General features: G+C 43.7%; 1 protein-coding gene across 2 annotated transcripts in view; it reads right to left on the bottom strand.

Annotated features, from left to right (window-relative positions):
- Positions 1-286: 286 nt before the first annotated feature.
- Positions 287-17,300, bottom strand: part of CNMD (chondromodulin) — a 28,170-nt gene continuing 11,156 nt past the window's right edge. Inside the window, exons 4-7 of one of the 2 annotated variants that reach the window (XM_029210262.1) lie at positions 14,451-14,564; positions 9,203-9,356; positions 4,982-5,151; positions 287-864 (exon numbers count right to left, since the gene is read on the bottom strand). In XM_029210262.1, coding sequence (XP_029066095.1) covers positions 649-864; positions 4,982-5,151; positions 9,203-9,356; positions 14,451-14,564 — 654 coding nt within the window. In that variant the 3' untranslated portion in view covers positions 287-648. The remainder of the gene's footprint in view (positions 865-4,981; positions 5,152-9,202; positions 9,357-14,450; positions 14,565-17,300) is intronic. The other variant, XM_029210263.1, reaches the window with a different exon arrangement.

Raw genomic sequence — 17,300 nt, 5'->3', positions numbered from 1 at the left:
TCCTAATGCTTGCTAATTCTCTTTTCTTGGGGGTGACTCTTAACAGGGCAGCCACCTCTTAATCACATGTCAGCACATAGTATAGATAAAGAATTTCCTACGAGCTGCCTTATAATGTTCACTCTCAAATGCCATTGTATGTCTTGTTTTCCCTTTTCTGTCTATGTTTTTATCTAGGAACTCTGGGGGCACATTTGCAAGACTGGGAAAGAACAATAAAGGTTAAGAACAACTGAGGAATTATGTACAAATAACAACAGAAGACAACTTAATTGTTTTAGTGACGATTTAAAAGGAACTCAAGTGTACAGTTGAGATCTTTGACAAACTGTAAATAATTTTTCATGATTATTTCAAAATAGCTTGGTAAGGAAGTCTTAAAAGCAGGCCTTACTGGCAAAGAAAAGCAAAGCAGAGCAAGTAGTAAAAGGACTATGATGATATTTTAGACTTAAACTACCCTTTCAGTACATTTGCAATTCTGGATAAAGTTCTGTAAAGCAGTTCAAAAATATTCTGTTAAGTGTCTCGAATAACATTGCTCAGATGGAATATAAAATACTTCGTGGTCCCTTCAGCATCAAGATGCCTCAAACTTTGGTTGTTTCTGGAGTTAATTCTTTACAGCACCTGGTATATGAAGTGATTTCACACCATGCCCAAGATGCGGGCCACCCACCAGCTACATGGCATGACAACTCTACAGGCTGAACGGCAACCCTGGTAATTATAAGGCCATGGATAATAGCCCCCCAGTGGTTCACAGATCTTCTGGCAGTGGGTGTAGCTCCGCCTGCATTCTATACAGCAGATTCCTTCATGATCCAATCTAGGGTCGAATGTCATGCCTTCTCCTTCCTGCTGCTGTGAAATAAAAGAGAATTATTTGTGTCTCCTTCATAATGAGAAGTTTATAGCATCCACGTTATTTTAAAATAAGGTCCTGGATGTCTTACTGCTACCAGAAATCGGCATTATTTTCTGTAAGGAGTTTTCAATCTTTAAACCTTATAATTCAGAAATCCTTCTAACATCAGGGAACTCCCATCCTAGCTAATCTGTCGCTGGCAGGAAGGTTTAGTTTTTTTTGTTTTTTGAATGTTATGGTGAAGTTTCTCCATGCCTTAAATGAGCCATGGTTACCACTCACTAGTGACTCAATTTGTTTTAAATAGGAAAACAGGGAGCGTGATTCAAAAGTAGCGTTTCTGCCACTGCGGCGGCACCCTGGTGCCTTCTTGTAGTAATGGCTTCCAGGGCTCTGGGGAGCACATTTTGAAACTCATTGATCCAGGCTGACAACAGATTGCTATTCCACTTGAACTGGCTGAGAACACTGCCAAGTCACTTAGCTTCTGCCTTTGTGTCAACATAAGGGTCTGTAACACTCAGAAGAAGGCACCATACGGTGTAAAGCTTCAAGACCTTAAACTTTATCTTCTAGTTTCTATGTGCCATCATTATAGTTACATAAATACAAACTCGTATCGAAGTAAAAGTCACCTACAGAACCCTATTTTCGCTGCTGGAGAGATCACAGAACTGGAAGAAACGTGCCCCTGCCAAGTTATGTAATATCTGGTTTTCATTTTCATGGATTTCTAGGGGTAAAGAGTCTGTATCCTCTTTAATATGACATTGAATTACACTGGCAAAAAGCCCTTATCATTCATGTAAATTCTTTGCTCAATTTAAGCCTCTTTCCTGGAAGAATAACTTGGGGAGATGCAGGACCAACATAGGTTAGGCTTGAGCTAAGTGAACTTAAGCAACCCTATCACCTTTCTGGTATACTTTTTAAAAAGTCTTTATTCAACTTTTTTTGCTGTGTGTGTGTGAGGGGGTGCTTTCTATTATGAGAAATTTCCAACGTATTGGAAAGTGGAGAAAATTGTGTGCCAAACATCTAGATTTGACAATTGCCAACCTTTTGTCAAATTTGATTTTTTTAAAGTATTTTAAATTCTGAAGTAAATTTAAAGAGACTTGAGGGCATTGTGACATTTCACCCATAAATACATTAGAATGTCTTGCCAAAATAAGATAGCATTTTCCTGCACCACACTGCCATTATCACACCTCACAAAACTAACAATTCATTAACACCATCTGACACAGCCTATGTTCAGATTTTGTCATCAAAGTATTTGTCTTACTCTCTTAACACCATTTTTTAAAAAATTCTTTAGACTCTCCCCTTTAGAATGTCCCCTTTAGACATTTTTTCCCCCTTATCTCTTGAAATAGGTTCATCTGGGACAGCAAAATTAGAAACTGCCTCATTAATTAATTGTCGCTGACTCTTCCAGGGCAGTAGTCAAAAAGCCTGTTGGTTGAGGCATTTCCTCACCTGAGGGTTCAACAAAAGTTTGTTAGGATTAAAAAGTTGGCAGAAATCTCAGGTTCTTGCCCTGAGATATTTCCTTAAAGGGATATGTGAAGGACGGAGATCATGGGGAAGGTGTTCCTACTTAAAGCTCAACATGTAATAAAGGAAAAAACTGTTACCAGTGAAATTTTTTCAATATGGATCACTTAAGCCTGAAAGCAGGGCAGTCACGTCCTGCCCTTCTGTGGAGGGGCTGATACCCTCATCCCTAGAACCAGATGCAGCTAGGCCAGCTACCTAGAGAATAAACTATATTAAGTTTTCTGTTTGCCTATTCAGTTTTTGTTTTTGTTTTTTGTCTGCGTTGGGTCTCCGTTGTTGCACACGGGCTTTCTCTAGTTGGGGTGGGCGGGGGCCCCTCTTCGTTGCAGTGCACGGGCTTCTCATTGCAGTGGCTTCTCTTGTTGCGGAGCACGGGCTCTAGGCACACGGGCCTCAGTAGTTGCAGCACACGGGCTCAGTAGTTGTGGCTTGAGGGCTCTAGAGTGCAGGCTCAGTAGTTGTGGCGCACAGGCTTAATTGCTGCACGGCATGTGGGATTTTCCTGGACCAGGGATGGATTACCCGTGCCCCCTGCATTGGCAGCGGGATTCTTAACCACTGCGCCACCAGGGAAGTCCCAGATTTTATTTCTTTATTATTCTTTGAGCTTTACGGAATGAAGTACTTTGGTGTCCTGAGTTTTCTGGTAAGCCTTGGGTTACTTAAAAAAAAATACTTTTTTGCTCTAAATCTTTCTAAAATATATTAGTCTAAAATGGTAAACTAGAAAATATATTTGCAACACCTGAAACAAGAGGAAAGAAAATGTACAAATGACTTCTCTGTGTATGAAAAGATGCTCAATCTTACACATAATTAAAGACTGGCAAGAAAAAGATAACCAGGAGATACAGTTTTACACCCAAGACTTTTTAAAAGTTTGATAATAAATTAGGCCTTTCATTACCGTTTGAAGACATGTAGCTGCTGTAATTCCCCAGAAGACAATTTAGTGTCCTCCATTAAAATGTAAAATTCTTTGACCCAGCAGACCCATGTTTCAGTATTAGTGGTAAAGATATACTCCTACAGTGTACAAGAGGTATAGACTAATAGCTAACATGGAGTCAGGTAGTGCTTACTATGTGCCCAGCACAGTGCTAAGAGCTTCACCTGCATTACCTCATTTACTCCTTCCCATACCCTATGAAACATGTATAAGGTGTATCTTATTAACACTATTTGAGGAGGGACTTCTCTGGTGGCGCATTGGTTAAGAATCCGCCTGTCAATGCAGGGGACATGGGTTCGACCCCTGGTGTGGGAAGATCCCACATGCCACGGAGCCACTAAGCCCGTGCGCCACAACTACTGAGCCTGCGTGCCACAGCTACTGAAGCCTGCACACCTAGAGCCCATGCTCCGCAACAAGAGAAGCCACTGCAGTGAGAAGCCCGTGCACCCCAACAAAGATTAGCCGCCGCTCACCACAACTAGAGAAAGCCCCCATGCAGCAATGAAGACCCAACGCAGAGAAATAAATAAGATAAAAAGTTTAAAAAAAAAATGGTATTCGAGGAAAATACATGTCCACCAAAGCAGAACTAGTTCAACTTCTGTACATTTATCCACACAATGGAATATAATGGTGCCATTAAAATGAATGAGGTGGATCCATGTAAGAGATATAAAAAAACTTCCAAAATACTGTATTGGAACTGAAAAGACAGCAAAGTGGAAGTTGTGTATGCTTTTTTGTGTTAAAAATGTGTGTGTGTGTGTGTGTGTGTGTACACTTATACAAAGGAACTGGGCAAATAGCCATTGTTAACAGGTTGCTCAGGGGAGGGTGTCTGTGGTAGAAGGGAAACTCACTTTTCATTGTATACATTTTTATACTGTTTAAAAAAATACATGCGTGTATTATTTTTTCAATTAAAACACTAGTTACACATAAGTACTTATTTTTCTATTTTCACTCCCTGCAAAGTATAGTAATGGTAAAACTACATTTCATTGAAGATTTGAGAAGTTTTTAGCATGTTGGTGTCATCCTTACAAACACCAGTTCTCGAGGTTTCTGTCTAAAGTGTTTGATCCCCATATGTGAGTCTGTCTCCCGAATGGACTGAGTGCCCTCAAGGGCAGAAGTTACTCCTGTCTGTGTGCACAGGGCCTGGAAAAGAGCAGGTTCTCAACGAATGTCTGTTGAATGGACGAATAAAGTGGATATAAAGGAGGAAAGAGAATACTTTCATCCTGTGTGTTGCCTGCAGGGCACACTCCCGGAAATATTTTTAAATCATCAAATTCCTGATATGAATTTGTCTTTATAAATTCACCTGTGATTCGAAAAAGGAGAGCACAGAAAACAACTTTGAACAAGGAGTACAACCAATCAGGATTTTACACTACAGAAGCAATGCTGAAGAGTTGTTACCCTCATTTATAAACCCTGCAACAAACAAAAGATGTATTTTTTAAAATAATTGGGTAAAAGTCTCAGTTGAATACTAGACGCTTATTTGAAATCTCAAGCAGAAATATCACTGCTTCAGTGCTGGGTTTAGTGCAGTCATCTGAACCTGTCATACAAACACCAGTACACACGTGGTAAGGGTTGTCTGGATTGAAGGGCTCTGAATCCTCTTGAACACTGGGTCTGGTTTCGTTATTTGGTCTTCCAGGCCCTGGGTTGCCCCATGGGCCACTGCGTAATCTTCTTGTGGTCATTGTTGTAACAACTTTTCTTACCAATTCTCTTCTTTCTCTCTGGATTTCTGCCCAAAAAAACCCAAAACTTGCTGTAAATTAATTCCTTTATTTGAATAATTAAGGAAATTCTGTGTTTATCAGGGTGAAAAACATAAGAAAAGGATATTAAAACACATACGACCAGATCCTATTTAAATTTGTATTAATGATTTTCATAAGAATAAAGCATGTTTCACAGTCTTGGGTTAGTAGTTAAACATCAGATAATCAGAATTTGGTTTATCATACTAACTGAGGCAGGTGTTGTAAGATAACTGACAAAATCCATTCTCAGTTCCCTTTTTCTTTGCCTGCCTCTACTTAGGGGCTGAGAAAGTAAAATAGCACTTATTTCGCTAGCCTCCCTTGCAATTAGGAATGGCCAGATGACACATAAGCAGACTAGGCTAGTGCAGTTTCTGGGAAAGCTTTTGCTTTCTAAAAGGGGACAGATACAGCTCCCTCCATCTCGTCCGTCTTCCTTGAATGTAGATGTGACATCTGGGTTATGTGACCAGAAGTGATAGGCACAAGGATGACAAGCCAGCATGCCTCAGATAGCAGATGGTGAGCTAGAAAGAGAGTTGACGATAGTGCCAAAAACCTACCTCCAGACTTCTGGCTGTATGAAAAAAGTCAACCCGTATTTGTTGAAACCACTGTTGGTCTGCTATTCTGTTACTTGCCGCCCTACACATTCCTCATGAATTTACTATATAGGTATAAAGCTTTACAGTTTTCAGGGGATTTACTATTATCTTGGTTGATTCTTTTAAAAATCATTTGGGATAGAATAAGCAGATACTTTTATACAAAAGGGCAACAAGGCTCGGAAAGACCAAGTGACTTGGCCGAGATCACAGAAGGTGGCAGAGAAGAGGGTCGAACACGAACTTCTCTGGCTTCCAGCCCACTGCCCTCATTCTCCACAATGCCTCATGGGCCCTGCAGCAGGACTGATGGCTGCCGAGTAACAAGAACGGAGAGAGGACCACACAGGGTGGCTTTGGCATCTCAGTCTCAGTTTCTTCTTCAGTAAAACGGGGATAATAATAGTATCTAATTCAGAGGATAGTAGTAGAGTTCATGAGAATTTGTTTCTAAGGGTTTTAGCATAGCGTTTGGCATATCATAAGCCCTCAAACGTCAGGTGGTGATGATATGATGCTATGTTATCTGTGAGGGCATGCATGTGCGTCCAGCCATGGATAGCTTCCCCAGATAGCTTCTTGGTTTCTGTGGCAGGGCTGGAGAGGCATCAGGGAAACCTGCATTCAAACCTCAACTTCACTCCTTTTTTTTTTTTTAGCAACTCCACTTGTTTTAACTAACAATGACCTCAGGAGAGTGATTCAATCTCTGAACCTTAGTTTATTCATCTATAAAGTGGGAATATTACTAGTTAGCTGGACAGTTGGTGGCAAAGGTTAAATGAGGACAAGATGTAAAGCTCTAGCACAGTACGGTGCCTGGTGCACAGCCCGAGCTCAGCAGACCTCAGCTCCCACCCCCCTCCCCGCTTTCCTCTGACCTTGTACAGCGTCATTCCCAGGGTCTCTGATGATATAGCTACATGACACTGATAACCTGCCAGCATAAAGATCCAAGGGCAGGGGCTGCTGGACCCTGGAGCTGGGAGGCTTTTATTAGAATTAGGTGGCGGGGAGCCAGGCATCCTCAGGGAGGGTTTCATTTTGTTGACTTTATTGTAAAATATGACTGCATTTATGAGACTGGAAAAAAAATTCCCTCACTTTTAATGTCTATGATATTCCATCCTATGACTACACCAACACTTATTTAATGCTTTTCAAATCTGGGGCCATTTAGGTGGTTTCTACTTTTCTGGTGTTGTATGTAATGTGTGTAATTCTTGGATGGATGGTGTGATGACTGAATACTTACGATGTGTAATTAATACTTAATGATACATAATTGAATACTTAAGATGTGCTCATGGGATTTCCCTGGCAGTCCAAGTAGTTAAGACTCTGTGCTCCCAATGCAGGGGGCACAGGTTCGATCCCTGGTTGGAGAACTAAGACCCCGCGTGCTGCACAGTGCGGCAAAAAGAAAAAAGATTTGGTCATGCTGTTAGCTGTGAGGGGCCAAGTCACATCTTGGATGTAGGAAACAAGCTCTTTCCCAGAGGGTGATGGTTCTCATTTTATCAGTCATCCCAGCACTGCCAAGAGCGCTGTCTTCCCAACCCCACCCCCAGACCCCTTGCCCTGCTCTTTTTCCATAGAACCTTGGATCATCCCATATGATTTCCTTATTTTAGTTTAGTGTTTATTTACTGTCTCCCTTTAGCTACAACGTAAAGCCCCTGGGGGGCATGGATTCTTGTCTCTTCTGTTCATCAGCACATTCCAGGTGCCTAGAACAAATAAATGGCACATAATAAACGTGTCAATAAATGTTTGTTGAATGAATACATGAATGAACTCTCTGGGTAAGAAGCATGTCCTCAAACAGAAAGTGATCAGAGAGAGGTCTACATGTAGCAGAGTTGGAGACTTTTGTCCTTGACTGGAAAAGGTGACAAGGTATTGGAGAAGGAGTTGCTGGGTAGTGGAAGGCAAGAAGGCCCATTCCACGTGGAGGCAAGTGGGGAACTGAAAGCCAGAACTTGTAAATGGCCGGAGAATTGAGTTGCGACCACCCGCTGGGGCAAGACCTAGGATGGCAAAAGCGATGGTCCATTTGGCAGCCCCTAGGGTTGTGGCAGACACCGCTCAGAGGGTTCCTTCTCACTGAGCCTGCGTGTAGCCTTGGAATTCTCAACCCACTCTTCCAGTCAGCCACTGCCAGCAGCTTATAAATTGCATCCTATTTGCTTTGCCTGGGCTAAAAAGTAACCGTCTTATCCAAGCTTTGGAACTGAATAAGACTTGTGAACTGTAGGAATAAGTTAGCCATGGCAGAATCAGAAGCCTGGAGTGTGTGTGTGTGTGTGTGTTTTAAATTTTTGGCCGCACTGTGCGCGGCATGTGGGATCTCAGTTCCCCGACCAGGGATCAAACCCACGCTCCCTGAATTGGAAACGCAGAGTCTTAAACACTGGATGGCTAGGGAAGTCCCTGTTTATTCCAATTGTGGTAAATATATATATAAAACTTACCATTCTAACCATTTTTAAGTGTACAGTTAAGTGACATTAAGTACAGGCACATGGCTCTGCAAACGTCATCACCATCTATTTCCCGAACAGTTTTCATCTTGCAAAACTGAAACCTGCACCCGTTAAATAGTAACTGCTCGTTCCCTTCTCCTAAGTCTGGTGGTTTTAATTCCTGTGTTTTCTTTATTTCCATGCTGCTGTCTCTCTGAGTTCAACATAATCTTTCTGAGAACATAGCCTATCTAGGCTGTGCTAGGAGAGGGGCCTTTTTGCCCCGCTTGAGCCAGAGCTACAAAGTAGGACTTTGGGAGACCAGTGGGGTGACTGGGATGGGAACCAAGAGAGCAGCCCTGGAGACAGACAAAATCCGGGAAAAGAGCCTGGCCTGCAGAGCTCATCAGCTACCCTTCTCCACCGGGAAACAGCCCACAGGGTGCTCCAACCTAGCTCTGAACCCCAGGGGTCCTTCACTTATTTTCCCCCGGACTTGGAAGTGGACCTTGAACTTAAGGAATCTCAGCCTATGCCCACAGCTGCTTTTGGCTGCCCCAGAATTCAAGGTTTGACCATAATAAGGATTCGGCGGCGTAACAGCTTCTTAGACCCCTGATTCTCTGCTTTAGGAATAAAAAAATGTAAAATTGCAAAGTGCAAACAACAGAGATTAGGGGCAGAGCGGAAGCAGTGGGAGTGTCATAAATAAAATCCTCAGGTAAGGCAGAGGTGTTCCGGGCCCACCTGCTTCCTGTCACCCCGCTGCTCTGGCCCTGCCCTGCGGCATTCACGGCTGTCCTTTCCCTTCCCTTTGATCTCTCACGCCAATTACTGTGACACTGTGATGTGCACCCGGATTCATCTTCCTTGTCACATGCTTGGGCCTGTGCAGGGGCTCACAGGAACCTCACCAGGGCAGGGAGAATTCCAAGCAGCGTCAGAAGAATTTAAAATGTTACCTTTGGGATAGGTTGGTTTAAGCCAGAAAATAGGAAGGTCGCCACAGAGTTCTAAGATTTTAGAACTCAAGAAGCTGTCGTCCTTCACGGGCTGGTCTACAGCCACCCAGATGAGAGAATTTTCTTCATATTTAACAGGCATGATCTTGCCTTCCTGTAAGTAAGTGAAAATGAAATGCACTAAACAAAGATGGCAGTGGAACATGTTGCATATTAAGATTCATGTGTTGGTAAAAGATTATTTCGCCCTATAAAAACTTAATGAGTTTGGGATTAGCAGATGCAAACTAGTATATATAGGATGGATAAACAACAGGGTCCTACTGTATAGCACAGGGAACTATATTCAATATACTGTGATAAACCATAATGGGAAAGAATATGAAAAAGAACATATATCTGTTCAACTAAGTCACTTTGCTGTAAGCAGAAGTTAACAAAACATTGTAAATCAACTATACTTCAATAAAATTTAAAAGAAAACTTAATGAGAATTCTCCGTGTATATGTGTGCGCATTCGCGTTCGCACACGTGTGCACGCACGCATACACACACACACTCTGAAGTTCTAATCTCTTCTCTCTGTAGCTTTTCGCACAATATTCCACACCCCTCATGCCGTCCTGCCTTTGGATAACTCGAATGTGTGAATATGAGCGTCCTGAGTGGAAGTGAAAATTACTTGATGTCAACTTTGAGATTTAGGTTAATCTGATGTTTTTGATCAAAGGTGTTTTAGAGGAAAAGCAACTGAACGGACTCTGGAATCTGATAAAGGATAGAGGAGCCCTTCGTGTGAAGTGAAAGTCCTTTGGGGGCTTGTTCTGCCACTGCCAAACCACGATGGAAGAAGCCGGCAACTGGTTCTTTAATGTCTTCAGTTCTAAGTAGTATTTAACATAAACCGCTTCTACATTTCCCAGCTATAACAAAACGTATTTCAGATGTTCTCTGCATCAAGCACACCACTGAGATGTCAAAGCTAAATGCTGAGTTTTCTTCTACAGCGAGATGCTGAGAATAGTTTGATAACCTAGGGGACAAATTTATTTTGCCAGGTTGCTCCTTTCATGCATTTATTAGTTTGCAATAGGTTGTAGGTTGGAGAAATTAAAATGTTTTCTTATTTTTTAGCTAAAAGCAGCACTTCATTTATGCTTTCTCCCTCAGGCTTCTGGCTGCCTTAAAACAAGTTAAAGTTATTGGAGGTAGCCAACACTCAGGTAATCCAGTTATTTACCTTAAGTTAAATGGCTCCATCCAGGAAATGAATGTTCTTTGGGTATAGGAGCTTTTAAAAGTTATACAAAACTGGGCTTCCCTGGTGGTGCAGTCGTTAAGAATCCGCCTGCCAATGCAGGGGACACGGGTTCGAGCCCTGGTCCGGGAAGATCCCACATGCCGCGGAGGAGCTAAGCCCGTGCGCCACAACTACTGAGCCTACTCTCTAGAACCCGTGAGCCACAGCTCCTGAGCCCATGCGCCTAGAGCCTGTGCTCCGCAACAAGAGAAGCCACCGCAATGAGAAGCCCGTGCACCGCCATGAATAGTAGCCCCTGTTCGCCGCAACTAGAGAAAGCCCGAGCGCAGCAACGAAGACCCAAATAACTGTAGCCTAAAATAAATAAATTTTTAAAAAAATAAATAAAATAAAAGTTATACAAAACTGATGAAAAATGTATGAGAGCTAGTGGTGCATAAATCTACCCCATCACAATCTAAAGTGTGTGGACACCGAATGGGATGATAGGAAGAATGCATGTGTGTGCAACCTACAAGCTAGGGATGTTAAATAAAAAGTGTATGATGTTAAATAAAAAGCGTATGGCACATACTTTCAGCTGCCGACCCCATCTCCTTCCTCCCTCCCTCCCTTTCCTTGCAACACAATCCTGCTTTTGTTGGTGGCAGCAATCTGCTGGCCCCAGGGGAGACACCTGCTTTCTCAGACTCCCTGGCAGCTAGGGGTGCCCGTGTGACCAGCTCTAGACAATGCGACCCATGCTAAAGTGTGTTGCGGGGCTGAGAAGGCATCTGGCTTTTCCCGAGTTAAGGGAAACCGTGGTTGGCACTACTCAGCGTCTTCCTGCCTTCCTTACTTGACTGCGTGGTTGATGTTTAGAGCTGGAAGGAAAGGACGAAAAAATCAGAGAGCCCCAATGTCTGGGGCTGCCTACTTCCACATTACTTACTGTGGAGAAAAATCCTTATTTGTCTAAGTCACTCTAAGCGTAATGTGCTGCTACTGACAGCCAAACACATTCCTAATTCCCACAAACACGTTGCCTGAATTTGGTTTTGTCCACCAGAGAATCCACCACACACCCTATAAACAACAAAAACACAAGAAAAAGCATTCATCCCATGGCCTAAGAAAAGAATCAGAGGCAAAGATTTAAATACAAAACTATTCACCACAGTGAATTATATCTGTATTCAAAAAATTATTTTGAATTATTATTATTATTTGAAAAATGGAGAATTGAAGATACCTGTATTCAAGAACAAAAGACTTTTAAAATTATAGTCATATGATGACATACAATACATCCATTATAATCTACATTTTAGAAGACCTAAAGTTAAGTGAAAATAATAAGAATGTACACCAGTATAACTTCAATTCTGAAAAGAATATCACATACATTTGCACATGGAGAAAATCCACCAAAACATTAACATTAGCTATCTGTGGATTATGCAATTGTGGGTGATTTTCTTCTCTATTCTTTTATGTATTTCCCAAATTTCTACAATGACAAAGTATTGTTTTTAAAAATCAGGAAAAGGGACTTCCCTGGTGGCAAAATGGTTAAGAATCCGCCTGCCAATGCAGGGGACAAGGGTTCGATCCCTGGTCTGGAAAGATCCCACGTGCCGTGGAGCAACTAAGCCCGTGCGCCACAACAACTGAGCACATGAGCACAACTACTGAAGCCTGCACGCCTAGAACCCATGCTCCGCAACAAGAGAAGCCACCGCAATGAGAAGCCCGTGCACCGCAACGAAGAGTAGCCCCTGCTCGCCGCAACTAGAGAAAGCCCGCACGCAGCAACGAAGACCCAACGCAGCCAAAAAAAAAAAAAAAAAAATCAGAAAAAAAACGCCACCTTGTTTTTAAAAAAATCAGAAAATGAACTGCAAACTTATGATAAGATCTCGGTCGGCTATGGTTGAGGAGTTGGTTCTTTATATCCACTCATGGGGGAAATGTCAAGAGTTATTAGTTCACTAAAGGCTTCATAACAGAAACTGAGTGATAGGACCATTAAAAAAAAGGTAATGCAATAAGGGATGTTCAAGGTCAGAACACAGGCGGTCTCCGTCTCATTTTTAGACTCTGTACCAGTGGGTCCACACTTGTGTTCTGAAGGGCGCAGCTCATGGGGAACAAACCAGATCATGATCGGAGGACAATCACCAGAGGGATGAAGGGCTGGAACCCACCTCACAGGATGAATGGTGGGGAAACTGGGAGTAGAGGAGATACTGAGGACATGAGAGCCAACTTTAAAAACTCACGGGTTGGTTTTAGCTCTTGTTTTGAGACACCTGGGGCTGCTCCTAGGAGAGCAAACAATTGGGCAGTTTCCAGGCAATTTTGCTTATTCTTATTTTTCCTCAGCTGCCCTGAGGGAGCTGATGCCTGATATATCTCCCTCTCGGGGATACTGGAAAGATCAAAGCTGATCATAATAAAATTAAGAATTAAAGGAGCAGCCGTATTCATTATCTATCGAGTTCAGGGCTATGGGGACAGGGTGCACACTGTAGTTTGTAGGTGACAAATCTGAGGCTCAAAGAGTTGAAGCCACATCCATAGCAAGTGTCAGAGCTGGGATTTGAACCCACTTTTTCCAAAGTCCATTTTTTTTCCACCCTACCCTGCCACAACTCAAATGGAAGATGAGAACGAATGCGGCTACTTTGTAAGCCCTAAAGCACCAAATAAGTGTAAGGTATTATTGTTAAATGTGTCTTTATAACTCTGTGTGCAGTTCTTAACATAAATTTTTATAATACCAAGCTCAAAGGCAAGCTATTAATAATAAATGGATGAACAATGTTTAAAGCACCTCACAAGCCTGACACATAGGAAAGGAATTCGATATATGTTGAGTAGCCTCCTTGGGCTGAACTTGAACCAGTGGGAAGAAATTGCAGAGGGAGTCACTCAGCTCAACGTAGGGCAAAACAATTAGAACTACCTCCCATGAAGTTGCCTGATACACAGGGAAGGAGCGCCCTGTTGCTGCTTTCCAGCAGAGGCTAAGGGATCAGCTATGGTGAATTTTCAGGAGGAAATCCCCCTGCTGAGTGGCGCTGAGGCTGGAGTGAGGCTTGAGGCTCCTGAGGCCCCTTTAATGAAAAGATCCTAACACGTGAAGTCCTTTATTATTTTTTTAAAAATGTATTTATTTTTGCCTGCGTTGGGTTTTCGTTGCTGCGCATGGGCTTTCTCTAGTTGTGGCAAGCGGGGGCTACTCTTTGTTGCGGTGTGCGGGCTTCTCATTGCAGTGGCTTCTCTTGTTGGGGAGCACGGGCTCTTGGCGCGCGGGCCTGAGCAGTTGCGGCATGTGGGCTCAGTAGTTGTGGCTCGCGGGCTCCAGAGCGCAGGCTGAGCAGCTGTGGCTCACGGACGTAGTTGCTCCGCGGCATGTGGGATCCTCCCTGACCCGGGCTCGAACCCGTGTCCCCTGCATTGGCAGTCGGATTCCCAACCACTGAGCCACCAGGGAAGCCCATGAAGTCCTTTAAGTTGTCATTTTTTTAAAAAATTCTTTTGGTTGCACTGGGTCTTAGTTGCAGCAGGTGGGCTGCTTAGTTGTGGCATGCAAACTCTTAGTTGCGGCATGCATGATCTAGTTCCCTGACTAGGGATCAAACCTGCGTCCTCTGCATTGGAAGGCAGATTCTAAACCACCGCACCACCAGGGAAGTCCCCTTTAGGTTGTCGTAATCACTGATCAGATAGTTCCCTAACATCAGGCAAATAAGGGCCATGTCATGACCAATCCCCTTTATGTACTTTAAAATCTGGTTTTCCAAAACCTCCAATTATACTACATCATGTAAGAATGATCACTTGGAACCAATGAGTAGGACCAAAATAATTAAGTTCCTTTGGCAGAGAAGAAAGAGAACTTATGTTCTGGTCATGAACCTATCCAGGAACTAGAGACAGAAAGGGTTGTACCTTCAATGTCTGCCCAAAGCCCTTGCTGTGTGGTGCAGGCTGGTACCCACCAGTTCAGAGGAGATGCTCTGCTTGGTCGCGGTGCCCACCTCAGGAACTCGAGCCTTCACCTGTGCTTTGATGTAGCACTTCTCCCCTCCAGCAAAACGGATTCCTGTGATGCCCTAGGAAACAAAAGTTTATCCATCCATCTATCCATCCATTCATTTATTCAGTGTATTGAGTGTCTACTGTGAGCTAGGCACCATTCCAGGTCCTGGGTACAGGGATGAACAAAACAGATGGAGTCTCTGCCCCCATGGAGCTTATCTTTTAGTGTTATTTACCAAAAATAAAAAAACAGAGATAAAGTCAGGTGGCGTTAAGTGCTATGGAGAAAAATAAAGCAGAGTGCAGAGATAGGAGTGACAGGGGATGGTGCCTTAGACCGTGTGATGGGGAGGCCCCTGCCAGGGGCTGCCTTCAAGCTGAGACAGAGCTGTTCATTGCTCCATCCATCCCGCCAAGCTCAGATGAAATGCCATCTTTCCTATGCAGCTTTCTCTGACCATCTCAGGCTAAGTGGGCTTCCCGATCTCTAACTCCCTGAAAGCCCTCCCATCTTCATCCCTCATTTGGCACTTAGGTCTCAGGGCCCTTGCTCCTTGTGAATGTCACCTCCCTACTCAGCTCTAAGCTTGAGATCGATCTGAATGTTTTCTTTTTTGTTTTCGTTTGTTTGGTGCTCCCACAAAGGTTCTCAAAAGATGTTGGTCCAATTAATTAATTCCATCAGTTCGGATTTTTCCAAGTTGCTGAGCCCAGAGTAAATAGTAGCTTTCTATAACACTGGGAACTGAATTTTGCTCCTAGACCTTATCCAAGGACTTGGACGTTTTGTTTTTGTCTCCTGTGAGATATAAACAGTGTCTCCTCCTCTGCCTAGGGAACAGCCTCAAGGGAAGCCTCAGCCGCGAGGCTCCAGTCTTGGCTGACAGCTGGGCACTGACTCCGCCCGCGGAGCGCATCAGGCATAACGGTATGTTCTGACCCAAGAGTGTTTACTTTCACTCTGCTGGTTAATTTCATGACTAGTGAGTGGCCAAAAGCGGTATTAAAGACCTACAAATTTTATGCCATCATAATGTAGATACCAACACAAATCTGAACATCTCAACTGATCAATCTTCTGTTGAACTGAGACAAATGTCAGGAAGATACAGAACTTGTTCTAACGTCAACACCAAGGAGCGGGAAGAAGAAAAGCCTTTATCAACCTAGGGGCCTGGCTCAGGAGTCAGCCCTCTTAAATGAAGAACGAAGTCAAACGTCATTCATGCTTGAGGATATTCATGGACGGTTACACCATATGGAATCTCAGAGCCAGGAGCCCTGCAAAACGGGGTGGGTGACAGGCTGGAGAGGAGAAGGAAAGGCTCCTTCTTCCTGAAGCTTCTCGTTATCCGCCTTGCAGCCTGATTGGCCACATACACATGTAACACATTTCACTTATTCCTCCCGGTGTCACCTCTCACCCAGAGAGAGGTGGCGGCATGACACCCCCCGAGCCCCCTTTACAGAGGATGGACTCCAGGCTTACTGCAGAGGGTCTCGATTCTGCACCAAAATCACCTGGAAAGATTTAAAAAACACAGAGGCCTGGGCCTCTCCTCAGAGATTCCCATTTAATTGGCCTGGGGCCGTGCCCAGACACTGGCATGCTTAAAAGCTCCCCATGTGTTTATAACTCAGCTGGAGCTGAGGACCACCAGTTTAGGGAGAAAGAAACTTGTTCAGGGTAACAAAGTTTTAAAATAACTGAAACAGCCTGCTATGCACTGAATGTCTGTGTCTCGCCACATTCCTATGTTGAAACCTAACCCCCCATGTGATGGTACCCAGAAGTGGGCCTTTGGGAAGTGATGAGGTCATGAGGGTGGAGCCCTCATGAGTGGGATTAGTGCCCTTTTCCCAGAGAGCTCCTTCCCCCTTCTGCCATGTGAGGACACAGTGAGAAGACAGCTGTCTGTGAGCCAGAAAGCAAGACCCTCACTAGACACACAACCTGCTGGCACCTTAAGCTTGGACTTTCCAGCCTCCAGAACTATGAGAAACAAATTTCTGTTGTTAAGAGTCACTCAGTCTATGGCAATTTGTTATAGCAGCCTCAAGGGACTAAGACACAGCCTCTGGACCCAAGTTTCTTCTGTACTAGTGGCTCACAAACTTTCCCTTGTATTCCAATCACCTGGAGGACTTGTTAAATAAAATACTGTGTTGGTCCCCTCCCCGAGAGTTTCTGATTCAGGAGGTCTGGAGTGGGGGCTAAACTGTATACTTCTAACAAGCACTCAGGTGCTGCTGCTGCTGGTGGCCTAATGAACACACTTGGTGAACCACTGCTCTCCACCATGCTATCTCTGGAAGGTCTGCTGTTCTTATTCTACTTGTAAATCTAGGGCGCATGGTTTGAAAAACAGAAGGCCGGGGAGGGGGATTACTGCCCCTCTACGGGATATGTTCTTTTAACTTCAAACTCTCATAGCCTCTGAATCTGAGATGCCAGGGAGGAAACACCATAGAGCTATTACCATATCCCCAGGGAGAGAACTGACGCTCTGGAAGGATTCACAGCCCTGATTGTGAGTGTAGTATGTATTGAGTTAGTTCTGACAGTCTAGAGGCTGCACAGAAAACCGAAACCCCATAGGAATGGGCCCTGTGGGAAGGAGTTCACACTTATTAACCGCCCTGTCTAGCTACAAATCCATATCAAACAGCCAGACATGTTAAGAGATTAAACAGAGGGAAGGGAAAGTCAAGAAAATATCCTGTTTTTGCAAACAAACAAAACCTTAGAAGCTGGTGATAATGAAGAAATTTGCTAAAAAGGTAATGAGTGAAGATCCCAGTGATCTAAC

Source organism: Monodon monoceros, unplaced genomic scaffold (assembly GCF_005190385.1).
Source record: "Monodon monoceros isolate NGI ecotype Baffin Bay Population unplaced genomic scaffold, NGI_Narwhal_1 Super_Scaffold_8, whole genome shotgun sequence".
Taxonomy (NCBI): Eukaryota; Metazoa; Chordata; class Mammalia; order Artiodactyla; family Monodontidae; genus Monodon; species Monodon monoceros.
This window is presented reverse-complemented; position numbering and strand designations above follow the sequence as displayed.